We start from the raw sequence: 23,783 nt of genomic DNA on the forward strand, positions 1-23,783 counted from the left end.
TTGACCAGAGAATCTTCTTCTATGTGTTTGGGGAGGCTGCCACATGCTGTTGGGCAAACTCTAAACGTTATTTTTTTAAGCAATGACTTTTTTCTTGCCACTCTTCCATAAAGCCCCGCCCACTCTGTGGAGTGTATGGTTTAAAGTGGTCCTATGGACAGATACTCCCATCTCCACTGTGGATCTTTGCAGCTCCTTCAGTTTTATCTTTGGTGTCTTTGTTGCATCTCTGATTAATGCCTTCCTTGCCTGGTCTATGAGTTTGGTGGGCGGGGCCTTCTCTTGTCAGGTTTGTAGTGGTGCCATATTCTTTCCTTTTTACTATAATGGATTTAATGGTACTCTGTGGGATATTCAAAGTTTAGGATATTTTTTTATAACCCAACCCTGATCTATACTTCTCCACAACTTTGTCTCTGACCTGTTTGGAGGCTCCTTGGTTCTCATGTTGCTTGCTTAGTAGTGTTGCAGAGTCAGGGTCCTTCCAGAACAGGTTGATTTGTACAGACATCATGCGACAGATCATGTGACACTTTGCTTGCACACAGGTGGCTCTTAATCAACTAATTATGCGACTTATGAAGTGAATTGGTTGGACCAGCTCTTATTTAGGGGTTTCATATGAATACCTATGCACACTCCAGATTTCTGTTTTTTCATCTTAATTATTGTTTGTGTCACAATAAAAAAAACAATGTGCACCTTTAAAGTGGTTGGCATGTTGTGTAAATCAAATGGTGCTAACCCTACAAAAATTCATTTTAATTCCAGCTTGTAATGCAACAAAACAGGACAAACACCAAGGGGGATGAATACTTTTGCAAGGCACTGTACATATGGGTGGCACAGTGGCGTAGTGGTTCTGTCACCTCACAGCAAGTAGGTTTTGGGTTTGAGCCCAGTCGCCGATGGGGGCCTTTCTGTGCGGAGTTTGCATGTTCTCCCCGTGTCCACGTGGGTTTCCTCCGGGTGCTCCGGTTTCCCCCACAGTCCAAAGACATGCAGGTTAGGTTAACTGGCGACTCTAAATTGAGCGTAGGTGTGAATGTGAGTGTGAATGGTTGTGTGTCTATGTATCACCCCGTGATGACCTGGCGACTTGTCCAGAGTGTATCCCGCCTCTCACCCATAGTCAGCTGGGATAGGCTCCAGCTTGCCTGTGACCCTGCACAGGATAAGCGGCTACAGATAATGGATGGATGGATGGATGGATGGATGGATGGATGGACGGATGGATGGATGGATGGATGGATGGAGCAGCCATGGCCTGGAGGTTGGGCCGAAGTGCCCTTGAGCAAGGCATCTAACCGACAACTACTCCCTGGGTGCTGTAGCATAGCTGCCCACTGCTCTGGGTATGTGTGTGTGCTCATTGCTCATGTGTGTGTTCACTGCTTGAGATGGATTAAATGCAGAGGAGGAATTTCACTGTGTGCTTAAGTCTGTGCTTGAGTTTATATCTGACAAATAAAGGCTTATTGGCTTTAACCTTCAGTTTCACCCTTTTCTAAGGTGTATGATAGGGATATGACAGATATGACACCATGTTGTATGGTAGGGGAGATCTGGCTGTTGGGCAGAAATGCAAACGAGACTAGATAGAGACTGTGGCTAAAGTCACAGTGATTTGTGCTAGCTGTTACAAACTGGGACATCTGGTCACTGTACCCTATAGATCCGGAACGGTAAGAGATAGATGCTTAGTGAGGAATAAAGCCCCTTTTTCCTGGATCATTCTGGTTTGCACCAAAAGTCATAGCAACTTAATTCAGGCCAGTGGTATTCTTCATGTGAAATTTAGTGATGATTGTTTGAAAATTGAGGGAGAAATAGCCTCCTGAAAACATTATGATAATAATAAGAATAATGAATGAATGAATGAATGAATGAATGAACCCTTTATTGTCACTAGCCACAAATACCAGCAAAATTGGCCATCAACCTGTCCGTACATATACACATACATACAATTGACAAAGGGGGAGTAGGCAGGACAGGAAGACAGGGATGGAAAGAAAAAATACAGAGTAACATGAGGAGAGGGGAGGAGAAAAAGCAACCCCCACACTTTGCTCCTGTGGGGAGTACAGTGTGGGGACATAAAAAAAAAAAACACCTCAGCACCTAAGCACAAAATAAGTACACTTTACAACATGAAAACTCGGGACTTGGGGGGGCGATCAGGGGAGGCGGGTGGGGGGGAGGGGTGGACGTAACCCAGAGCAAGCAAGCAGCCGTCCGTTCCTGCAGCCATGACAGTGCTGGTCGCGCACCCGCTTGTCACACTGGGGGTAAAAGCGGTGACCGTGGGAAGTGGGAGAAGGAACGCAAGAGTGTCTCACTGCAGTGATCTTCAGGGGGAGTTGTTGTTCCAGCAACGGCCTTGACCGAGGCCAGTGCTGTCTGAGGGAGCCAAAAGCAGATAAGATTGGGGGTCTTGGGGCGAGTAGACGCATTCTTTTACACGACTACTCTGTTTGTCCATTCTGGTCTCTGAATCGATCCATTTTCCTTTGCAAAGCAAAAACCTTCTCCATGGTGTTATCCATGTTGTGGTTCAAGTTCTGAATAGCCACAGTCTGAGTGCTGACAGCTCTGCCCACCACTTCAATCATGTCGGGCAGCTTTATGGGGCTTTGGACAGCTGTCACCGTTTCCTGATTTCCTTGATAAACCAGGGCAATGCCTAATCCAATCAGCAAAAGACCTGTAATCATGGTTCCGAATAGGTAGATGTCTTCAATCAGTGCGTTTACATGCACATAGAGAAAATCGAATTTCTGCCGTAGCTCGACTGAAATCGAAGTTCTAAATGCCATGGAAACACCTTAGCTAGGCTGAAATTGAACCGAACTTGATTTCTCGTAATCGAGCTACACGACTTAGATTATGCAATTTTTGCCGAGCTACTTAGTGCATGTATACCCTATCGAGCTACGTAGTCGAGCTACTTACTTCAGCACTGCCCCTTCCGGAAGTGACGAGTGACGAGACCACAAGCGGGAAACACGACAGCCTCGGTCGGCATGAAAACAGTAGTAGCGAGCAGCAGAAGAGGTCAGAAGGAACAAACGAAGAAGAGAAAATGGCGAGTAGAAACGTGCACTTCTGGAGCAATGAGGAGACAGAGTTCATGCTCATTCAGCTTAAGGAGTTGAATATATTAAAATTCATGGACGGGAGAAAAACGCACAATGGAGAACACGGAACTGATAACTTTGTTTACACTCTTGAATAGCTCTTCTTCATGACGACAACCGGAAGTGTACCAACACGATGGGGCGTGTAGCGCCACCTGTGGCTCGGGTGCACAATGTACCTCACACAATAGCTCGATTTCCTTGTGTGCATGCAGGATTGGATTTCTCTGGCACCCCTGCTGGGACCCTTTGCTCGATTACCGACAGCAGCTCAATTTGGATGTGCATGTAAACGTACTGAGTGTCCTCCACAGAAAGAACCACCAGGCACACAACCTGCCGCTTCTCCCACGCATCCATCGTGTAGCCAGCTGCGAATGTTCTGGCAGGACAGGCCGGTTCCCCTGAACCCAGGCTTCTCGTTGAGAAAATTGTGTCAATTGCGTTGAGAGACCAATTTATCAATTCCATGATGTTTTAGTTTGGAGAGCAGTATGGAGAGAGTCTCTCAAAAGTATAGACGGTAGACAGACAACACGAGAGGAGCAAAGCAGGGAAGATAAGGGAGAGGAGAGGGAGAGAAATGCGACCGCCTTCCGTGAGAGCATGGAGAGAAAAAAAAGGGGATTTCTACTAATAAAGTAGAAAGATCATGAGTGAGAGTAACTATTTGCACCAAATTGTAACAAAATGACCAAATTGGAAAGAAAATGGGTGAAAAAAAGAAAAGAAAATGGTGGCTAAATAAAGTTGCTCGTTAGTTACTTGGTGATCTTCTTCCACTCTTGTAAGTATGAACTCTGATGGCTTTGCAGTGGAGATGATCTATAACCCCTAAAGCTAGTGGCACTGTAGGGCAGTTTTTCACTTCTCGGCCTCATCTCATCTCCTCTAGCCGCTTTATCCTTCTACAGGGTCGCAGGCAAGCTGGAGCCTATCCCAGCTGACTATGGGCGAAAGGCGGGGTACACCCTGGACAAGTCGCCAGGTCATCACAGGGCTGACACATAGACACAGACAACCATTCACACTCACATTCACACCTACGCTCAATTTAGAGTCACCAGTTAACCTAACCTGCATGTCTTTGGACTGTGGGGGAAACCGGAGCACCCGGAGGAAACCCACGCGGACACGGGGAGAACATGCAAACTCCGCACGGAAAGGCCCTCGCCGGCCCCGGGGCTCGAACCCAGGACCTTCTTGCTGTGAGGTGACAGCACTAACCACTAAACCACCGTGCCGCCCCACTTCTCGGTGTATCTATTTAATTTAATTTATTTAGCTTTTGCCATAGGAAGATCTCTCTCTCTCTCTCTCTATATATATATATATATATACATACATACATCATGGCATGGGAAACCACAACAGCTTGCGTCAATTACAGTGGCCCCATTGTACCGAATTTTGCATGTCTTTAAACTGTGGGGGAAACCAGAGCACCCGGAGGAAACCCACGCGGACAACATGCAAACTCCACACAGAAAGGCCCCTGTCGGCCGTGAGGTTCGAACCTGGAACCTTCTTGCTGTGAGGCGACAGTGCTAACCACTACACCACCGTGCCGCCCTGTTCATTATTTGCAGTGCTCGGGTTTGGTTTCAGTGACTCCGCGGCAGTAGCTTTGGCTTTGAAAAATAGCTTTGAAATACATCAAATGGCTTAAATGGCTTTTATCATACTGGAAAAAAAAATGCTGTCTGAGGAGTAACTTAAAGCGAGACGTCCTTTCGATGTCATCAAATTGGTGAAAATTAGTTCCCTCTGAAATTTGATCATTGTGATATATGTTTATTTCTGCAATATCTCACAAAATATCAGGCCATTCTGTGGCTGGGAAGTTATTTAATTTGAAGGGATTAAAGCAAATAATGTGCATGAAATCGCTCGTTTCACGCAGTCAAGCAGACAGAGGAAGTCCGTGTGTGTGTGTGTGCATGCATAGGTTTACCTTTGAGCGTGCACTGACAGTTCCATCATTCTGTCACTAAATGAACAGCTGGTCACACCGAGGTGCTCGCTGAGCGCCAATATTTATTAGTTCGGTCCTGCGTCTCCTTTCCTTTTCCTGTATATAACATAGCGTCTTTTCTTCTCGCTTTCCGTTACTGTAGTCGGTCTTTCACGTTTCATTCGCGCACTCACGTCCTCCATTTTTCTCTCCTGTTTCAAATTTGTATCCCACAATGCCTTGCATGAACGGGGAAAGCCCACCACGTGATGCATGATGTAGTATCTTGAATTGGGTCATGGTGAAGCAGGAAAAAATAGTGGAGAATTTTGGGCCACGTGGCCTTAAAGTCATTAATTGTTCTTTAAAAATAAAATAAAATAAAATTGGAAGTCTGTGATTCGAATTCAGTAGCTTTCGGTCCACTAAACAAAAATAATTGGGTGTCGGGGAAAATTCTTTTTATGACCTACACTTGAAAAATCTGAAAGGCGGTCTAGCTTTAATTATAGTATTTTATAATCAGGGTTTAATCCTTTGATGTTGATCTTTCTGTGTTGGTTCTTCAGCGGAGGACACGTGCGGAGGAACCTTCCGGAGTTCCAGTGGCGTGATTTCCAGCTCGGACTTCAAGAATGACTATAAGAACAATGGAGAGTGTACATGGACCATTGTGGCTGACCCTGGAGACACCATTTCACTCGTCTTCACTGATTTCCAGATGGACAACAAGTTCGACTACTTGGAGGTGGAGGGATCAGAGCCACCGTCAATATGGTGAGAACTCTTGGTTCTTTGTTTTTAAATGATTACTGTTTTTCTCTGGTTTTCACAGTATGATCAGATCTCTTCCTTTGCTGGTATATTTCACTTTTATGGAGCGGATGGAACTTGCTGTGTTTCAGTCGGTGTGCTGCTGTGATAATGTCCTCAGATTCTACTGTTATTCCACTTCAACATGGTAATCAGATGTAAATGGAGATTTTGTGAATAGTTTCGTTAAATTGGCATTATTTTTAAAAAAGAACACAAAAACAAAAAAGAAAGTCTCAACTGTGTTGCTTGATATCTTCAGGGTTCTTAAGGATAAGTGAGGAATGAAACATGTAGAGAAATGAATCAACAACAAGGTGGCGTGATGACGTGGAGTTCCCGTTAACACCTTGAAGTTGATCAATTTCCAATATCATCACATCCTGAAGTGTTTTATTCCTTTTCACACCACAGTAATTTACCTGCATTTACATTTTATTACTTAAAGAAAGATATATCCTACATTTCTTTCTATCCATTATGATTCTATCCACATTCACTGGATATGAGGAAGTGCGTGCTCTGATTGGCTACTCTTCAACTAGGATATCAGCTCATGTACTGTGAGTAGAGAAAAACAAAATGCCAGCTTTGTTACCAAGTATTTAAAAGAAACAGAATTAGCTAAGGGGCGGCACGGTGGTGTAGTGGTTAGCGCTGTCGCCTCACAGCAAAAAGGTCCTGGGTTCAAGCCCCATGGCCGGCGAGGGCCTTTCTGTGTGGAGTTTGCATGTTGTCCGCGTGGGTTTCCTCCGGGTGCTCCAGTTTCCCCCACAGTCCAAAGACATGCAGGTTAGGTTAACTGGTGACTCTAAATTGACCGTAGGTGTGAATGTGAGTGTGAATGGTTGTCTGTGTCTATGTGTCAGCCCTGTGATGACCTGGCGACTTGTCCAGGGTGTACCCTGCCTTTCGCCTGTAGTCAACTGGGATAGGCTCCAGCTTGCCTGCGACCCTGTAGAACAGGATAAAGCGGCTAGAGATAATGAGATGAGATTATTATTATTATTATTATTATTATTATCACATTTTTCACAAATTTCTCCTGTCATTTCGCCAGTTTGTTTACATTTTCAGCGGAAATTACTTTGTCGGATGTTTTGTATAAAGTTTTTATTTCTCAAATTTGCAAAAAATTAAAATTAAAATGCTCTGTTTCTCAAAATCAAGTGAATGTGGATAGAATAAAACAGTTATTCCACTCAATCTCGTCATACTGTACATGGCTTATCAACTCATGTACAACTCGATTTTGTAGAAAAACTGTTAAATAGTAGCCTAGTAAACTAGACCCACCCGCCTAGCGGCCAAAAATATTTTTTGCCTAGCGAATGGGTCTAGCCTCGCACCATATAAACAAAAACACCCCGGGCATCAAATCGTGCCCGCCAATCACAACGCAAGGTTTTTGTTTGGATTCTTTGGGCGGGCTTTTGCAGGAGTGACGACAAAGCTGCGCGATGCTGGAGAAAGCGCAACAGGAAAGATGGCTACGGCTAGTGAACAGCGCTAGTTTGACTCCGCTTTGGAATCAGTTTTAGAAGAATTAGACTTGGAGTTTTCGTTGAAACATGAGCAGGAAGAGGCTCTCCGCTCATTCCTTTTCAAGAAGGACGTTTTCGCTGTTTTGCCGACCGGCTATGGCAAAAGTCTGATCTACCAGCTGGCTCCGCTCGTAGCCAAAAGGATGGGGCTAGTTTGTGCAGTACGAAGAATTAATAAACAGCTTTGAAACATTACTTTTTGATTGTTTTCTTATTTTCCCATTATTTTAAATTTAAGGGAAATTATTTCACCAAACACCACTAAATAAAAACTCTCAAAAACAGTTTAAGCAAACACTTGAAAAACACTTGGAAAAAAAAATGTGTATGTGGTACAGACTCCAAACTTCTTAATATCTAGAACCTGTTTATTAATTAATACGCATTTTGAAAAATTATTTATTTCAAGGCCTCCCCCACTGCTTTCTGTCGCTCTGACTACGTCACAGTCACTGTTGCGCTGATTGGTCAGAGCGTTGGCCTATACGCACAGAGACAGTTTGAAAGACAGCGGTTTGTTCCTCCCACCCGCTTCGGAAATGTCTACGGATCGAGGCCAGACTAAATATTCACATTTAGTCTGGCTTGCCAGGCTAGTTAAATAGTTCAATTTATGTTGGAAAGTTCACCAAACACATTCCTGTTATCCCTTAGTGATAAGTTTACAAGCTTAAAAGATGGTCCAAAAATTGAAAATGGTGTCGTGTTGATTGAATTCTGCATTATATAGATCTGAAATACTGTATGTTTTCCATCTCAGGCTAGTCGAGGGAACGATTTTCACTCTTGCACATAGTTAACATATGCGTAGATGCCAATGTTCCTGTGGTTTTTTGTTTGTTTGTTTTTTGTACACCAATGCATAAGTCTGCATGTGGTTAATAACTGTCCCAGTCTTGTTTGTCACAGCAATATTCTGTACAATTTCCCCCACCAGTGCCTTCATTGATTCAGCTGAACTGTTCCTGAAAGTTACACGATGAAGTAGATGAGTTTTTGTGAAGCCAGAACAAGTTACCTGTCCTACTCTTGCACCAAATCCATTAGTTTTATTGGCGTGACCTTTCTGCAATTCCACCAAACTTGTTACTGCCAAAGGGGCAATAGAATCAGATTGTAAGGTTCAGGTGACTCAGAGTTTCAGGGACAAGGAAAGAGTGGGGAAAAAAATGAAGCAATTCCTCAATTTGGTATGATTGAACCAGATTTATGACCAGAGTGCTGTTGAATGTTCTGATTGGCCAGAAGGTGTTGCTTAATTTTCTATAGCAGTAGTAGCAAGACAGATCACAGGCGCTCGTTTGAATAGGTTAACTCATACATGGACTTGTGTTAGATTATGGTCACACCATAGCTCGCGATGCTTTGTGATGGGTTATTGATGAAAATGAGGTGTTTTGGTGGCAATGAATGGCGATGTGTACTTCATACAGGCGAGCTAAAAGTTGTGGTCACATGACAGGTGAACACTCTTTTGAGGAGACCTGGCATTTTTCCAAGTAGTCATGCTTGATGGTTTTGTACATATCAGTGTCTGGCAGGAGGATGATCGCTGATGCCTTGCTCAATAGATTTCAACAATGCATGACATCAGCACCAACCAATCAGTGATGATCACAAATGCGTCGTCTAACTGTTGCTAAACATTTGCTGATTATTTACAAACCCTTCGCCCAACCAGTTACGAACCTCAGTGAAGGATTGCCGAATGTAAATATACTTTTCAAGTCTTGGCAAAGGTCAGGCTACACCTCACCGCTGTGTCCCAAACACCCCCACGAGCATCAAGGATATGGATTCGAGACAAATACATTTCAAGAGGCTTGGCGAAGGTTCCCCGAGCTTTGGGAAATATTCCCAAACCCATCTGCGAGTATTTGTCACTTCATTTGCCAGTGAAAACATCACCATCAAATTTCAATGCACTCATTGAATATTTTCATGACATTTTTGGCCACTCACAAGGTGGAGACACACCAAAAAAACTTGCAAAGCTCGAACATTTTCCATGCATCGCACAATTGGTGGCGATGCAACTAATTTCTCATCGCCAAATATTCGCAAACCCATCGCAAGCTGTCGTGTGACCAGGGCCTTAGATGTGCCATGTAAATGGATTTAAAAATGCATATGATCGTTGATATGTTGAGATTTGCAGTGAGGAGGTGTTTATTTAGCATTAACATTTATGGAGTAAGGAGTCTCCAGTGTCAGGGACTTGTCAAGTCAAGTCAAGTTTATTTGTATAGCGCTTTTAACAATAAACATTGTCGCAAAGCAGCTTTACAGAATTTGAATGACTTAAAACATGAGCTAATTTTATCCCTAATCTATCCCCAATGAGCAAGCCTGTGGCGACGGTGGCAAGGAAAAACTCCCTCAGATGACACGAGGAAGAAACCTCGAGAGGAACCAGACTCAAAAGGGAACCCATCCTCATTTGGGCAACAACAGACAACATGACTATAACATTAACAGTCCTAACATAAAGTCAGCTTCGTTGATGCAATAAGCCCCCCACTGAAGGAAACCCGAGGGCAAAACCGTTCACGACAACCGCAGCCCCAAAGTCAGCAAGTCAACTGCAGTCCTAAAGTCAGCAAGTCAACTGCAGTCCCCAGCCACAAAAGCACCACTGCAAGAGTCCAGAGCGTCCTCCAGGCACGACCCCCAACTGTTCACATGGGGCCGCCCTCCACAGGAGCAATGTAATGAGACTCCAACCAGACACAGGGCACCAGGATGGATCAGGCAGGTCCGAGGAGCAGAAGAGGTCGGCATCTCGATCCCAGGACCAACATGTAACTCAGAGGGACAGATTGGGGGGGGGGGGGGGGGGGAGAAAACACAGGTTGCTAGGTATGCCCAATGTCACCTGAATAAGTAGGAACAGTATACATATTGCACTGAGTACAAGCAGGGACTCCGGCAACTAACTATGACAGCATAACTAAAAGGGGAGAGCCAGAAGGTAACACAGGCATGAGGGAGCCCCGGGACATAAAGCAGCAGCCACTACACCGTCAACAAACTCGAGTGAGCAAGCGAGTGGGGGACTGACAGCATCCATACATCCCAGACTTGTAACTTCTGACATTTTGAGATTCGCGGATTGTTGGTAACATGATAATCTGCGTTTGTCTTCTTCTTCAAAAGAAAAGAGAGAATGGGGAGGGAATGACTATTTATAGCTGCTATAATGTATGCCATAACAGGAAGCAACTTGTTTAACAGATGCTGTGCAACATTAAATTTAGCTATTTTTTTTTCTTAAAGTATGTTGTTCTTTAATAGGAGGAACAGATCTTTATGCAGAAGACCTATGTCATACAATAGGATTTTATTAAATAGATAAATAAATAAAATAACAATAACAATAAAAAGAACAAAGCCTAATTATTTACTCTGAATGAACTTTTCACCGCACTTTTAAATTCCTTAATAGTTGATAGCGAGGGTGGCACGCTGGTGTAGTGGTTAGCGCTGTTGCCTCACAGCAAGAAGGTCCGGGTTTGAGCCCCGTGGCCGGCGAGGGCCTTTCTGTACGGAGTTTGCATGTTCTCCCCGTGTCCGCGTGGGTTTCCTCCGGGTGCTCCGGTTTCCCCCACAGTCCAAAGACATGCAGGTTAGGTTAACTGGTGACTCTAAATTGACCGTAGGTGTGAATGTGAGTGTGAATGGTTGTCTGTGTCTATGTGTCAGCCCTGTGATGACCTGGCAACTTGTCCAGGGTGTACCCCGCCTTTCGCCCGTAGTCAGCTGGGATAGGCTCCAGCTTGCCTGCGACCCTGTAGAACAGGATAAAGCGGCTACAGATAATGAGATGAGATGAGATGAGATGAGTTGACAGCGATCCGGTGAAGAGTTCCAGCTGTGTAGACACAAGATTTGAGGTCTTAAAAAAAAGTTAAAGTCCTTCCCACGCCCAGTACCTGGTATTCCTTGGCAGTCTCCCACTCAAGTACTAACCAGGCCCAACTCTGATGGTGGCGCATCGGGCGGCACCGATCTCCATTTCCGTAGCCCTCGGCCTCTCGCCTATTACATAGCTAGGGTTACAGTGGGGGGCTAGTCCTCTGGTAACCACGAGAGTTCAACTCCCCATGCACATCTGTATTGCAGCGTGCCTTGCCAGATGGTAGTGGGTACCATTTTTATGATGGTCTTTGGTATGACCCGACCGTGAATAGAACTCACGATCTTCCGATCGAGAGGCGGACACGCAACCACTAGGCCACTAGTCGGTATTTGAGGTCTTAACAGACCCCAAATAAATAAGAAATTAATTAAATAAATTAGAAATTCTTAGCCTTGGCAAATTGCTATGGTATAAGAGGAATAAAAGACCTCAGGCCATGCTGTCGTAGGAAAATAATCAACTTCAGGGTGGAAACAGGAAGTCCGCTTTGCATCAGTTGCATCACAGCACCCCTGAAAAGAGTTTTTGCACAGTGTGACATATATGTGTTTGAAAAATTGACCCAAACACAATATGAGACTTAAAGAGGACACTTGACGCCATCCTTTTCCTTTGTTTCTGGGTCATTTTCGAGGCCTGTGGTCACCTGATTTCAGATCCGCCGACTCATTTTGAGGCAAGTTGTGATGCAAGTAAGTCAAGTTTTCTCTGTTCTCTGCACTTTGACAATGAAAGAGTCCTCGTCTCATGAAACTGAGTGTCCTGTATCTCAGACAGAGTTACACTGTCTCTATTCCAACCAGGCCAATCCATAACTGTTCATAACTACTTGATTTTCCATTCGCTTTTATTCCGTCTTCGACAATAATGCTGTCTCAGAATGTTTCTGGCAATCCACAAGCCTGGAAACAGAGATATTCGGTATGCAGCCCCATTACTGTATGTCGTCTCGCAGATGACGGTTAAAAAAAACAAACGGCTGCGTACATAACACTTATGACAAGATTACTTTGCATATAATCGTTCCACTTCTGTGAGGCAGGAAAACTGGTCCTGCATTGTTGTGTTTAACAAAATAGGCAGCTTTGGAACAAAAGGTACTCGCCAGATGTTCTTCTACGATTTCACATCAGAACATTTTGATTGGTTTGTTTACGAAGCTTGCTGCAATTTGGTCTTGCTTTTGTGACAACGTGCATTCACTTTGTATGTCAAACACGTAACTCGGTAGTGAATTTTGAAACAGCTTTTCATTTTCTCAGCTCTCCTGGTCAGCGTTACAATATTAGAGAGTCTGTATAAAATTACCGCGAGTCACCGGCTCTGTAAAAGCTCACCCACAGTCTATTAATACGGCTTGTCACTGAGCACATTACACAGCTTTGTATAAACTGATAATGAGGCTCAGGCCCAGCTGGCCTGTATTGTGTTTCTGACCCAGGCCTGTGCGCTGAGAATTTTCCGATATATGACTCTGTATCTCATTAGGCTTCTTTTGACGCAACTAACATATTATAGAGTTAGTTCCGCCTTACAGTATATGCTTGTATGGCTAAATACTTAAAGGGCATGATTTCATTTGCTTTGAAGCATCTATTCAAGTTATTATTATTATTATTATTATTATTATTTTAACTCTGTGGTTCGTCAATGGTGATTATATTTTGACAATTTTAAGAGCAGGCCAGCAACCCTTGAAGCATTATGGTGAAAAGGTGCATTTTCCTGCCATTTCACTGTCAAATCCCTGTCCAAATCTTTAAAATGTTTGCACCCAAGATGAAATGGAAAATCTATTGTTTGCAGCTTTTCAGATGAGCCTGAGATTTTGTCCTGCCCCAGGCTCCTCTGCCATTTACATCTCAGTAAATAGCACGGCGATTTATAAAGGTCAGGTTTCACAGCATCGTACCAGATCCTTTTTTAAGATCAACACCACACGTCTACCAAATTCTTCCTCGATTTCTCTGAGATGCATCATTGGGCTGGAATTCACAAAGAAAGAATCAACTCAGGTGTGCATTACGTCCTGTAGCTCAGCATGGGTCATTATGATAAAGCTTAGGGATCTGGCTCCTTGCTAAAGATATGAATAATTGATATAAGCAAAAAATAAGGTGTAGAATCGAGAAGGACTGAGTTCAGGGCAGGAGTGAAGTAGCACTTGAGCACCTTCTCTTCCTTAGTGGTCTATTTGAACCTGTTGGGATTTTTCGAGGTCAAAACAGGGATAGTCTTTTCATTTTCAATGAGATCTGACAGATCTGGTGCTGAACTAACCAACAAATTGGCAAAACCAACAAATCATTTTACGCCCTTAATGGAGATAAGCTCAGTCAATCTTTCACTCCTTGAGTCTTCATAGAATCCATCTAGATATTCCTATTCCGATCTAGCTAGAAAAAAAAGAAACTTTGAAGGCACCAGGTAATTCTTTCAACAATATGGGTTTAAAGGTTCATTCCATTTTGACATGTCCTTCCAAAAAGGAAACGTTGACTACATCAGGTAGATGATTCCAGAATTTGGGCTTTCTTGATGTACCGTATGCCTTCTTCACCACAATAACAAGATAAGGCAAATAGCCCTTCCACTGCCGAGCCATGAATTCTTCACAGATAACTGAGGGTTTCAGGTTGGCATTAGGAAGTCCATATCAATAAGTCAGCAGGTAGCTTTGCTTGGATGTGCTCAGTAAGTGGTGATGTGTGCTTCTAACCTATTTTTTACACTCTGTAGACTCTGTAGTGTTTGTACAAATGGAGGTGGCAGAGTCAGCAGCGCTAAGACTGCCCTGGAGAAGTCTGGGAATTGATTTGTTGATTCACAGGTCCTGATTGCATGGTCAAAAACCATTCACATTTTATCTGTGAAGAACTGATAAGCAGAGAGATGTAGAGACAGACCCAGTTGGCAGTGGTCTGTGGGAGTGCCTTTCCAATAAGTAGAGCAATTTGTGCTTGTCTTTGACTGGTCTTTGTGAAGACGTTTTGGATGAAATTTAAATGTGAGGAAGCATTAAGTGAAAACCCCCTTGATCTGGTGGGCATGGTACCACCTAAGATAAGGGATTCAGAGTTGCAGAGATTATGCAGGAGGAAGTGAGTGGGAAAAGAAGATTAGTTAAATCAAGAAAATACCCTGAGATCAGGCCAATTTGAAAGAATGTAGAACTTTTAAAAGTGAATAAATCTTGCATGTTGACAAAGTTCTAAAATGCCATCTTGGAAAGTGGACTTTATTGAGGTCGAAGATGTCTCATGGTTGTTCTTGAAATCTAATGGTATAAATCATGAAATGGATAAAGTATCTGAAGTAGTATCTTAGTTTAGGTTCATCAGTCTGCTAGTTACGAGATCGTCAATGATCAAATCAAATCAAATCAAGTTTATTTGTACAGCGCTTTTAACAATAAACATTGTCGCAAAGCAGCTTTACAGAATTTGAACGACTTAAAACATGAGCTAATTTTATCCCTAATCTATCCCCAATGAGCAAGCCTGTGGCGACGGTGGCAAGGAAAAACTCCCTCAGACGACATGAGGAAGAAACCTCGAGAGGAACCAGACTCAAAAGGGAACCCATCCTCATTTGGGCAACAACAGACAGCCTGACTATAATATTAACAGTTTTAACAGGTATAACCCTCAACTGTCCTCATGGGGCCGTCCTTCACAGGAGTGGGGCGATAAAACTCCGACCAGACACAGGGCACCAGGATGGATCAAGCAGGTCCGAGGGGCAGAAGAGGCCAGCATCTCAATCCCAGGATCAACATGTAACTCAGAGGGACAGAGGGGGGGGGGGGGGGGGGGGGGGGGGGGAGAGAGAGAGAGAGAAAGAAAACATGTTGTTAGGTATGCCCTAAAAATGACAAGTATTAAATCTGTGTGGTAGGCTCGCAGAGACGAGAGTCTTTACATCAGGCATGACACACAATGGCATGTTAATATGGTAAAAAAAAATATATCATGACTGCTCTGGCTGGATGCTTGATTGGGTGATGGGAGCACACTCCTCACCAATGATGAGATGCAGATGGGACCCTTAGGGCTGGCCAAGACAATTCAGTTACATTTCACCGGGTCTGGGACATGCGACAGAATGTCTGACGGCCGATTCCCTGCAGGCTACGATAGCCAGTCGAGGTCCACACCGTCTCCACCAAAAGATTTCCTGTTGACTCCATGTAACTCAGAGGGACAGATTTGGAGTGGGGGGGGAGAGAAAGAAAACACAGGTGGTTAGGTATGCCCGATGTCACCTGAATAAGTAGGAACAGTATACATATTGCACCGAGTACAAGCAGGGACTCCGGCAACTAACTATGACAGCATAACTAAAAGGAGAGAGCCAGAAGGTAACACAGGCATGAGGGAGCCCCGGGACATAAAGCAGCCAGCCACTGCACCGTCAACAAACTCGAGTGAGCAAGCGAGTGGGGACTGACAGCATCCATACATCCCAGTTTACCAAAACACTCTATGTCTGAGGACCCTCCAGATCTACTCCTTTACCTCATAAACATCATTAATAAAAGGCTTGACTAAACAGATATGTTTTCAGCCTAGACTTAAATGCTGAGACTGTGTCTGATTCCCGAACATTACTTGGAAGGCTGTTCCATAACAGTGGGGCTTTGTAAGAAAAGGCTCTGCCCCCTGATGTAGCCTTCACTATACGAGGTACCAGCAGATAGCCTGCACCTTTTGATCTAAGTAGGCGTGGCGGGTCATAGAGGAGCAGAAGTTCACTCAGGTACTGTGGTGCGAGACCATTTAGTGCTTTAAAGGTCAATAGTAGTATTTTATAATCAATACGAAATTTGATTGGGAGCCAATGCAGTGTGGATAAGACAGGCGTGATGTGGTCATATTTTCTTGTTCTAGTAAGGACTCTTGCTGCGGCATTTTGAACTAACTGGAGCTTGTTTATGCACTTATTGGAACATCCAGACAGTAAGGCATTACAATAATCCAACCTGGAGGTAACGAAAGCATGGACTAGTTTTTCTGCATCATGCAATGACATTAAATTTCTTATCTTTGCAATATTTCTGAGATGAAAGAAAGCTATCCGGGTGATGTTATCAATGTGAGTTTCGAATGAAAGACTGGGGTCAATAATCACTCCGAGGTCTTTTACTGCTGCACGTGAAGAAACAGAAAGGCCATCCAGAGTTACTGTGTAATCAGAAAACTTACTTCTAGCTGTATGTGGTCCTAGCACAAGTACTTCAGTCTTGTCAGAGTTAAGCAGAAGGAAATTTATAAGCATCCAGTGTCTAATGTCCTTCACACATTCCTCAATTCTATTAAGCTGGTGTCTCTCATCAGGTTTTGCAGAGACATACAACTGTGTGTCATCAGCATAACAGTGGAAACTAATACAATGTTTACGAATAATATCGCCCAGAGGTAACATATATAGAGAAAAAAGCAGTGGACCCAAGACAGAACCTTGTGGAACACCAAACTTTACCTCGGTACGTCTAGAAATAACCTTACCTTACCTTACTGTAGCTCACTCAAGCCCTATGATAAATCAAATCTGGGTAGAAGTTCTATGCACCCTAGGTACCCCTACGTTCATTCCAGAAAGAATCAAAATTGGTGAAGAGTTGAGGGAAAAGAAGTGATTTGTGTGGAAACTGCTTGTTAGGGCTTAATTACTCAATATCTTCATTATTAACTGCAATTATGCAAATTTGGGTAGAAGCTATATGCACCCCAGGCAGACCTACCTTCCTGCCAAAAATAATAAAAATTGGTGAAGAATTGAGAGAGAAGTGATTTTCGTGAAATGTGGACAATGACTGATGGACGGCGGACAGACAGACGATGGACGGACAATGGACAACATATGGCATAAACTCATCGCTTGTCGGCCGGATGAGCTGACTAGTCCTTGCATCAATATTGTCTTAAAATTTCTTGCATTTTGACCTGTTGTGACTTTAATATTTGTGACCTTAGTGACCTTGCCTAGATAGTATGAAGTGATGCTCACCCCCAAAAAACTATAAGCATGGTCCATCCCAAGCAAGCAAGTCAGCACAAACCTTTAGGGTAGTGGAGGCTCAGTGGTTAAGGCTTTGGGCTACTAAACAGAAAGTCATGAATTAAGCCCTTGTACATCCAAGCTACCAATGTTGGGCACTTGAACAAGACACCTATCCATCTCTGATCCAGGGGTACTGTATCAAGGCCTTCTGATCAGTAGCCTAAAATATTAACCCCTGCACAACCATTTCTGAAGGATTTATGTCATTACTTGACATGCTTGCTTCCTTGATTGCTTGGGATGACCCATGCCTATAGCTTTGGACTGCTGATCAGAAGGTCATGAAATCAAGCCCCTGTACTGGTTACCAATTTTGGACCCATGAGCAAGGCATTTTACCCATTTCTGCCCACCTCAGCTTCCTTAAATGTTGTCATATGCAAAGAAAAGAATTTCATTTTACTTATGTGACCCTGCAAGCTGGCCTAGTGGTTAGCATGTCCGCCTCTCGACCAGGAAATCTCGAGTTCTACTCATGGTTGGATCATAAAAATGGTACCTACTGCCATCTGGTAAGGCATGCTACAATACAGATGTGAGTGGAAAGTCAAACTCTCATGGTTACCAGAGGACCAGCCCCCCACTGTAATCCTAGCTGTATAATAAATGAGTAGCTGAGGGCTATAGAAGCAGAGATTGGCACTGCCCAATGAATCTTAAGATCCTGGTTAGTACTGGGATGGGAGACTGCCTGGGAAGACCAGGTTCTGGCCCTTGTATATGTGACCATAAAAGACTTCTTCTAATGTAGGATTCTAGGGTATTGCCAATTCATTCTTAAACCAGGTGGAACCTTGTAATACTATACTAAAGGGGACATATTGCCGTATGAAAAACTCACTTTTCAGTGCTTCTGCACATACGTTTGGGGATCCGGAGTATCAGCCAATCCACAAACGCTGAAATATGACAACCCAGTCAGCTTCCTTTGCCCTGCCTATTTTAGAAAACATGAGCTTCCTCAAGCCATTCAGATCTGGCTCTCCTTTCTATGTCACAAGTGGAGCTCATTAGAATTATACCGCCCTCTCATCTAAGTATCTCCACTCATGGCTTGAGAACTGTTTTTGTGAATTAATCTCATCTCATCTCATTATCTTTAGCCGCTTTATCCTGTTCTACAGGGTCGCAGGCAAGCTGGAGCCTATCCCAGCTGACTACGGGCGAAAGGCGGGGTACACTCTGGACAAGTCGCCAGGTCATCACAGGGCTGACACATAGACACAGACAACCATTCACACTCACATTCACACCTACGGTCAATTTAGAGTCACCAGTTAACCTAACCTGCATGTCTTTGGACTGTGGGGGAAACCGGAGCACCCGGAGGAAACCCACGCGGACACTGGGAGAACATGCAAACTCCGCACAGAAAGGCCTTCGCCAGCCACAGGGCTCGAACCCGGACCTTCTTGCTGTGAGGCGACAGCGCTAACCACTACACCACCGTGCCGCCCTTTTGTGAATTAATATTCATGAGAAAAGGGCTACCTGATTGGCTGGGGGGAAAAGAGGGATGGAGTGAGCAGTGGCTCATTATCATTTAAAGGAACTGGCCATTTCTTAAATCGGCCGTTTTGATCAGAGCTGTTTAGACAGAGTGAGAAGGAAGCTGTGGTGCCTGATGGTATGTGGTCCTTGTGGTATTTTAACCAAAGCATGTCACACACCTCAGGGAACTGTGTCAACTTGTGGAAAAAGTGGTATAATATGTCACCTTTAAGGGTTCATTTATCCCCAAAGCAAAAGAAAAAAATGATATCTTGAGTGAAGAACACCACACTGGCTTTCTGAAAAAAGGCCCAAACCCCTGCTGCACTCTTCAGACAGCATCTTTTCTTTGGTAAACGTCCCACTGTCGAAGTGGATAATGTGAGTCCAGGGCGAGATTGCCTTTAATTGCAGCAAGGCAATAAAATGTCCATCTCCAGCTGAAGGCATGAGAGTCAGAGCTGGGTGTGTAAAGCTTGAGCTGTATCTTAATGCATTCTGGTCACGGATTACACACACTGGTATATGGTGAGAGATGTTTCTAGTTAATGCACTTAATAAAAATTGCAGGCCCTAAAAGATTCTTCATAGTCACTATTTTCAAGTTAACGTTCCAGGATTCTGTTTGAATTCTCTTAATGCACTGCAAGCATGTATCATTTCCTTACTTTGTGGTTGCAACTCTTTTTTTATGACTCAATGTCTTCTACCTACACATACTCTCTTAAGCGGTATAGTAGTATGCTAATGTAGACTACTTGTTTCTTCCCCGCAGGTTATCTGGGACAAATATTCCGGTACCAATCGTCAGCAACAAGAACTGGCTCCGGCTCCATTTCGTCACTGATAATAGTCACAGACACAAAGGCTTTACTGCTCAGTATCAAGGTAAATTATATTTTCTTTGGCATTGTACCTTGACAGTATAGCTATTATAGGTCAAAAATCTTTATTATTTGTTCATGCTGATTCTGTTGTATTCTAATGCATTACTGTTTCTGTAGTTAAAACATACACAGGGACATCAACCCTGGCGAAAAAAAAAATCACTTTATTGTATTCAAAGTATATTCATATTTTCAATAGTATTGAAAATGTACTTACACAAATTGTACTTTTTGTAAATATATAAAAAGTATACTAACATCACGCTTTCACACTAACAATTTTAACACACTTTAAAATAATTATACTACATTACACTTTATAGAAATATACTAAAATATACTTTAAGTGAAAGCTATGTGTAATTTCTAAAGTGTACTAATTTTTAAAGGTACTTATAATACAAACAAAGTACTACTGGTAATTAAGCATATATTAGTACATATAAAGTCATATACTTAAAGTATACAAAATATACTTTAAGTTGTTCCACTTTAGCACATAAAAGTACACTAAATACACTTCAAGTTGCACTTTTCTACAATTTAATTACAATTAAAATATATTTAGTACAAAATTAGTTGTTCCAAAATAGCATGCCTCAAGTTAACTAATCATAAACACACTTGAAGTATATTGATGATTAGTGTGGCTTCAAGTACACAAAAATATGCTAAATTTTAGTACACGTAGCACATTTATTTTTCACCAGGGAACACTTTGTTGATCTGATCGCAAGAATATAACTAGTACATGTTTTGTGGCTGCTCATACCATTAACAGAAATTATAGATAGACAAACTGGATATTGGATGGCCAAAAGTATGTGGACATCTAACCATCATCTGGGTCATTCTAGAATTCGGGGTACATTTCACGTCTCCGTAATAAACCTTTTGTTATTTTCCACAAAAGAAATCTTTATTGAATCAGTTTTGAAAAATAATGCAAATTACGACAAACTTTCACCAACAGCAATGCTTGATGTCCATTTTAGACCCAATTTATCCAGAAAACATTAACTAAATGACTCCTCCCACCATACACACACACACACACACATTATTGTTTGTCTTCGATTCCTGATTCATCTTTAATGAACTTTAATGAACAGGAAGTGATTCAGTCTAACAATCTGTTGCATAGAAAGTCTATTTTCTGTATGATGTGAAATTTCAATTTAAAAAAAAATGTGTGTGTATTTTATTATTATTATTTTAAAAATCCGTCCCGATGTCCTTGTTAACTATGTTATAAAACCACATAAAATCCATAAAGACTTTGAATAATACGCATGACACCTGCGCCAAGTGATGTCACTTCCTCTGCCGGGAAACTTCAGAAAGGCGGTGAGGTATGTTATGTTTCTTCTCTCATTAATTTGAACAAAATGTTGAGGATTTTACACCAACAGTAGATTAATTATCCGTCAAATATGTTATTGTGATATTGGAGTGAATCTCTCACTCATTTTTAAAAAAAACAATAATATGATTAAAATCCATAAAATTCAGTTTTTATACGTGCCATGCGGTCACTAGTTTGAGGTTAGCATGTGGAATTAAGACACAAAATGCTGGAAAATGTCAACTCTGTGATCATCAGTTCTGTTAATGGATTGGCCAGTTTAACAATAACAGAGTTGACGGTGACTAACAGAGTCAGCACTTGAAATGTACCCGCAATTATAGAATGGGCAATATACCCATATGTGGTTCTTCCACAAACTGTTGCCACAAAGTTGGAACCACACATTTATCCAGAATGTCTCTGCGTACTGTAGCAGTACAATTTTCCTTCACTGGAACCAAGAGTCCCCAAAAAAATGTTCCAGCATGACAATGGTGATGCACAAAGTGAGCTCCATGAAGACATGGTTTGACAAGGTTGGAGTGGAAGAACTTGAGTATCCCGCACAGAGCCCTGACTTAAACTCAACCCAACTGAACACCTTCAGGATGAATGGGAACGCTAACTTGCCCAACATCAATAATGCTCAAGTGGGTAAATGATTACAAATCCCCACAGCCACACCCCAAAATCTAGTGGAAAACCTTCCCAGAAGAGTAGAGCTTATTATAAGAGCAAAACAGGAATACATCTGGAACACGGGAAGTTCAACAAGCACGTATGAGTAAAAGGTTTTTTTTTTTTTTAGTGTATGGTGTTCTTTAGAAGTAATGCATTTTTTTTATTAAAAAAAATCAGAAAATTTATTTTGTGTGAGAGGAATAAAACGTTACATTACAGGCATTTAGTGGAAGCTCTTATCCAGAGTGACATACAACATACCCCAAGCAGCCTGGGAGTTACAGTGGTGCCTGAAAGTTTGTGAACCCTTTAACATTTTCTATATTTCTGCATAAATATGACCTAAAACATAATCAGATTTTCACACAAGTCCTAAAAGTAGATGAAGAGAACCCAGTTAAACCAATGAGACAAAAATATTAGATTTGGTCATTTATTTATTGAGGAAAATGATCCAAAATTACATATCTGTGAGTGGCAAAAGTATGTGAACCTTTGCTTTCAGTATCCGGTGTGACCCCCTTGTGCAGCAATAACTGCAACTAAACATTTCCGGTAACTGTTGATCAGTCCTGCACACCGGCTTGGAGGAATTTTAGCCCGTTCCTCCGTACAGAACAGCTTCAACTCTGGGATGTTGGTGGGTTTCCTCACATGAACTGCTCGCTTCAGGTCCTTCCACAACATTTCAATTGAATTAAGGTCAGGACTTTGACTTGGCCATTCCAAAACATTAACTTTCTTCTTCTTTAACCATTCTTTGGTAGAACGACTTGTGTGCTTAAGGTCGTTGTCTTGCTGCATGACCCACCTTCTCTTGAGATTCAGTTCATGGACAGATGTCCTGACATTTTCCTTTAGAATTCGCTGGTATAATTCAGAATTCATTGTTCCATCAATGATGGCAAGCCGTCCTGGCCCAGGTGCAGCAAAACAGGCCCAAAACATGATACTACCACCACCATGTTTCACAGAATGGATAAGGTTCTTATGCTGGAATGCAGTGTTTTCCTTTCTCCAAACATAATGCTTCTCATTTAAACCAAAAAGTTCTATTTTGGTCTCATCCATCCACAAAACATTTTTCCAATAGCCTTCTGGCTTGTCCACGTGATCTTTAGCAAACTGCAGACAAGCAGCAATGTTCTTTTTGAGAGCAGTGGCTTTCTCCTTGAAACCCTGCCATGCACACCATTGTTGTTCAGTGTTTTTCTGATGGTGGACTCATGAACATTAACATTAGCCAATGTGAGAGAGGCCTTCAGTTGCTTAGAAGTTAACCTGGGGTCCTTTGTGACCTCGCCGACTATTACACGCCTTGCTCTTGGAGTGATCTTTGTTGGTCGACCACTCCTGGGGAGGGTAATATTGGTCTTGAATTTCCTCCATTTGTACACAATCTGTCTGACTGTGCATTGGTGGAGTCCAAACTCTTTTAGAGATGGTTTTGTAACGTTTTCCAGCCTGATGAGCATCATCAACACTTTTTCTGAGGTCCTCAGAAATCTCCTTTGTTTGTGCCATGATACACTTCCACAAACATGTGTTGTGAAGATCAGACTTTGATAGATCCCTGTTCTTTAAATAAAACAGGGTGCCCACTCACACCTGATTGTCATCCCATTGATTGGAAACACCTGACTCTAATTTCACCTTCAAATTAACTGTTAATACTTAAGGTTCACATACTTTTGCCAGTCACAGATATGTAATATTGGATCATTTTCCTCAATAAATAAATTACCAAGTATAATATTTTTGTCTCATTTGTTTAACTGGGTTCTCTTTATCTACTTTTAGGACTTGTGTGAAAATCTGATGTTGTTTTAGGTCGTATTTATGCAGAAATATAGAAAATTCTAAAGGGTTCACAAACTTTCAACCACCACTGTAGGTGCCTTGCTTAAGGGCACTTCAGCCGTTCCTGCTAGTCCAGGGAATCA

General features: G+C 42.5%; 1 protein-coding gene across 1 annotated transcript in view; it reads left to right on the forward strand.

Annotated features, from left to right (window-relative positions):
- Positions 1-23,783, forward strand: part of csmd3a (CUB and Sushi multiple domains 3a) — a 631,117-nt gene that overhangs the window by 117,562 nt on the left and 489,772 nt on the right. The window contains exons 5-6 of the mRNA XM_060900611.1: positions 5,664-5,871; positions 19,700-19,812. Of these exons, the coding sequence (XP_060756594.1) occupies positions 5,664-5,871; positions 19,700-19,812 (321 nt within the window). The remainder of the gene's footprint in view (positions 1-5,663; positions 5,872-19,699; positions 19,813-23,783) is intronic.

Source organism: Neoarius graeffei, chromosome 19 (genome assembly GCF_027579695.1).
Source record: "Neoarius graeffei isolate fNeoGra1 chromosome 19, fNeoGra1.pri, whole genome shotgun sequence".
NCBI lineage: Eukaryota > Metazoa > Chordata > Actinopteri > Siluriformes > Ariidae > Neoarius > Neoarius graeffei.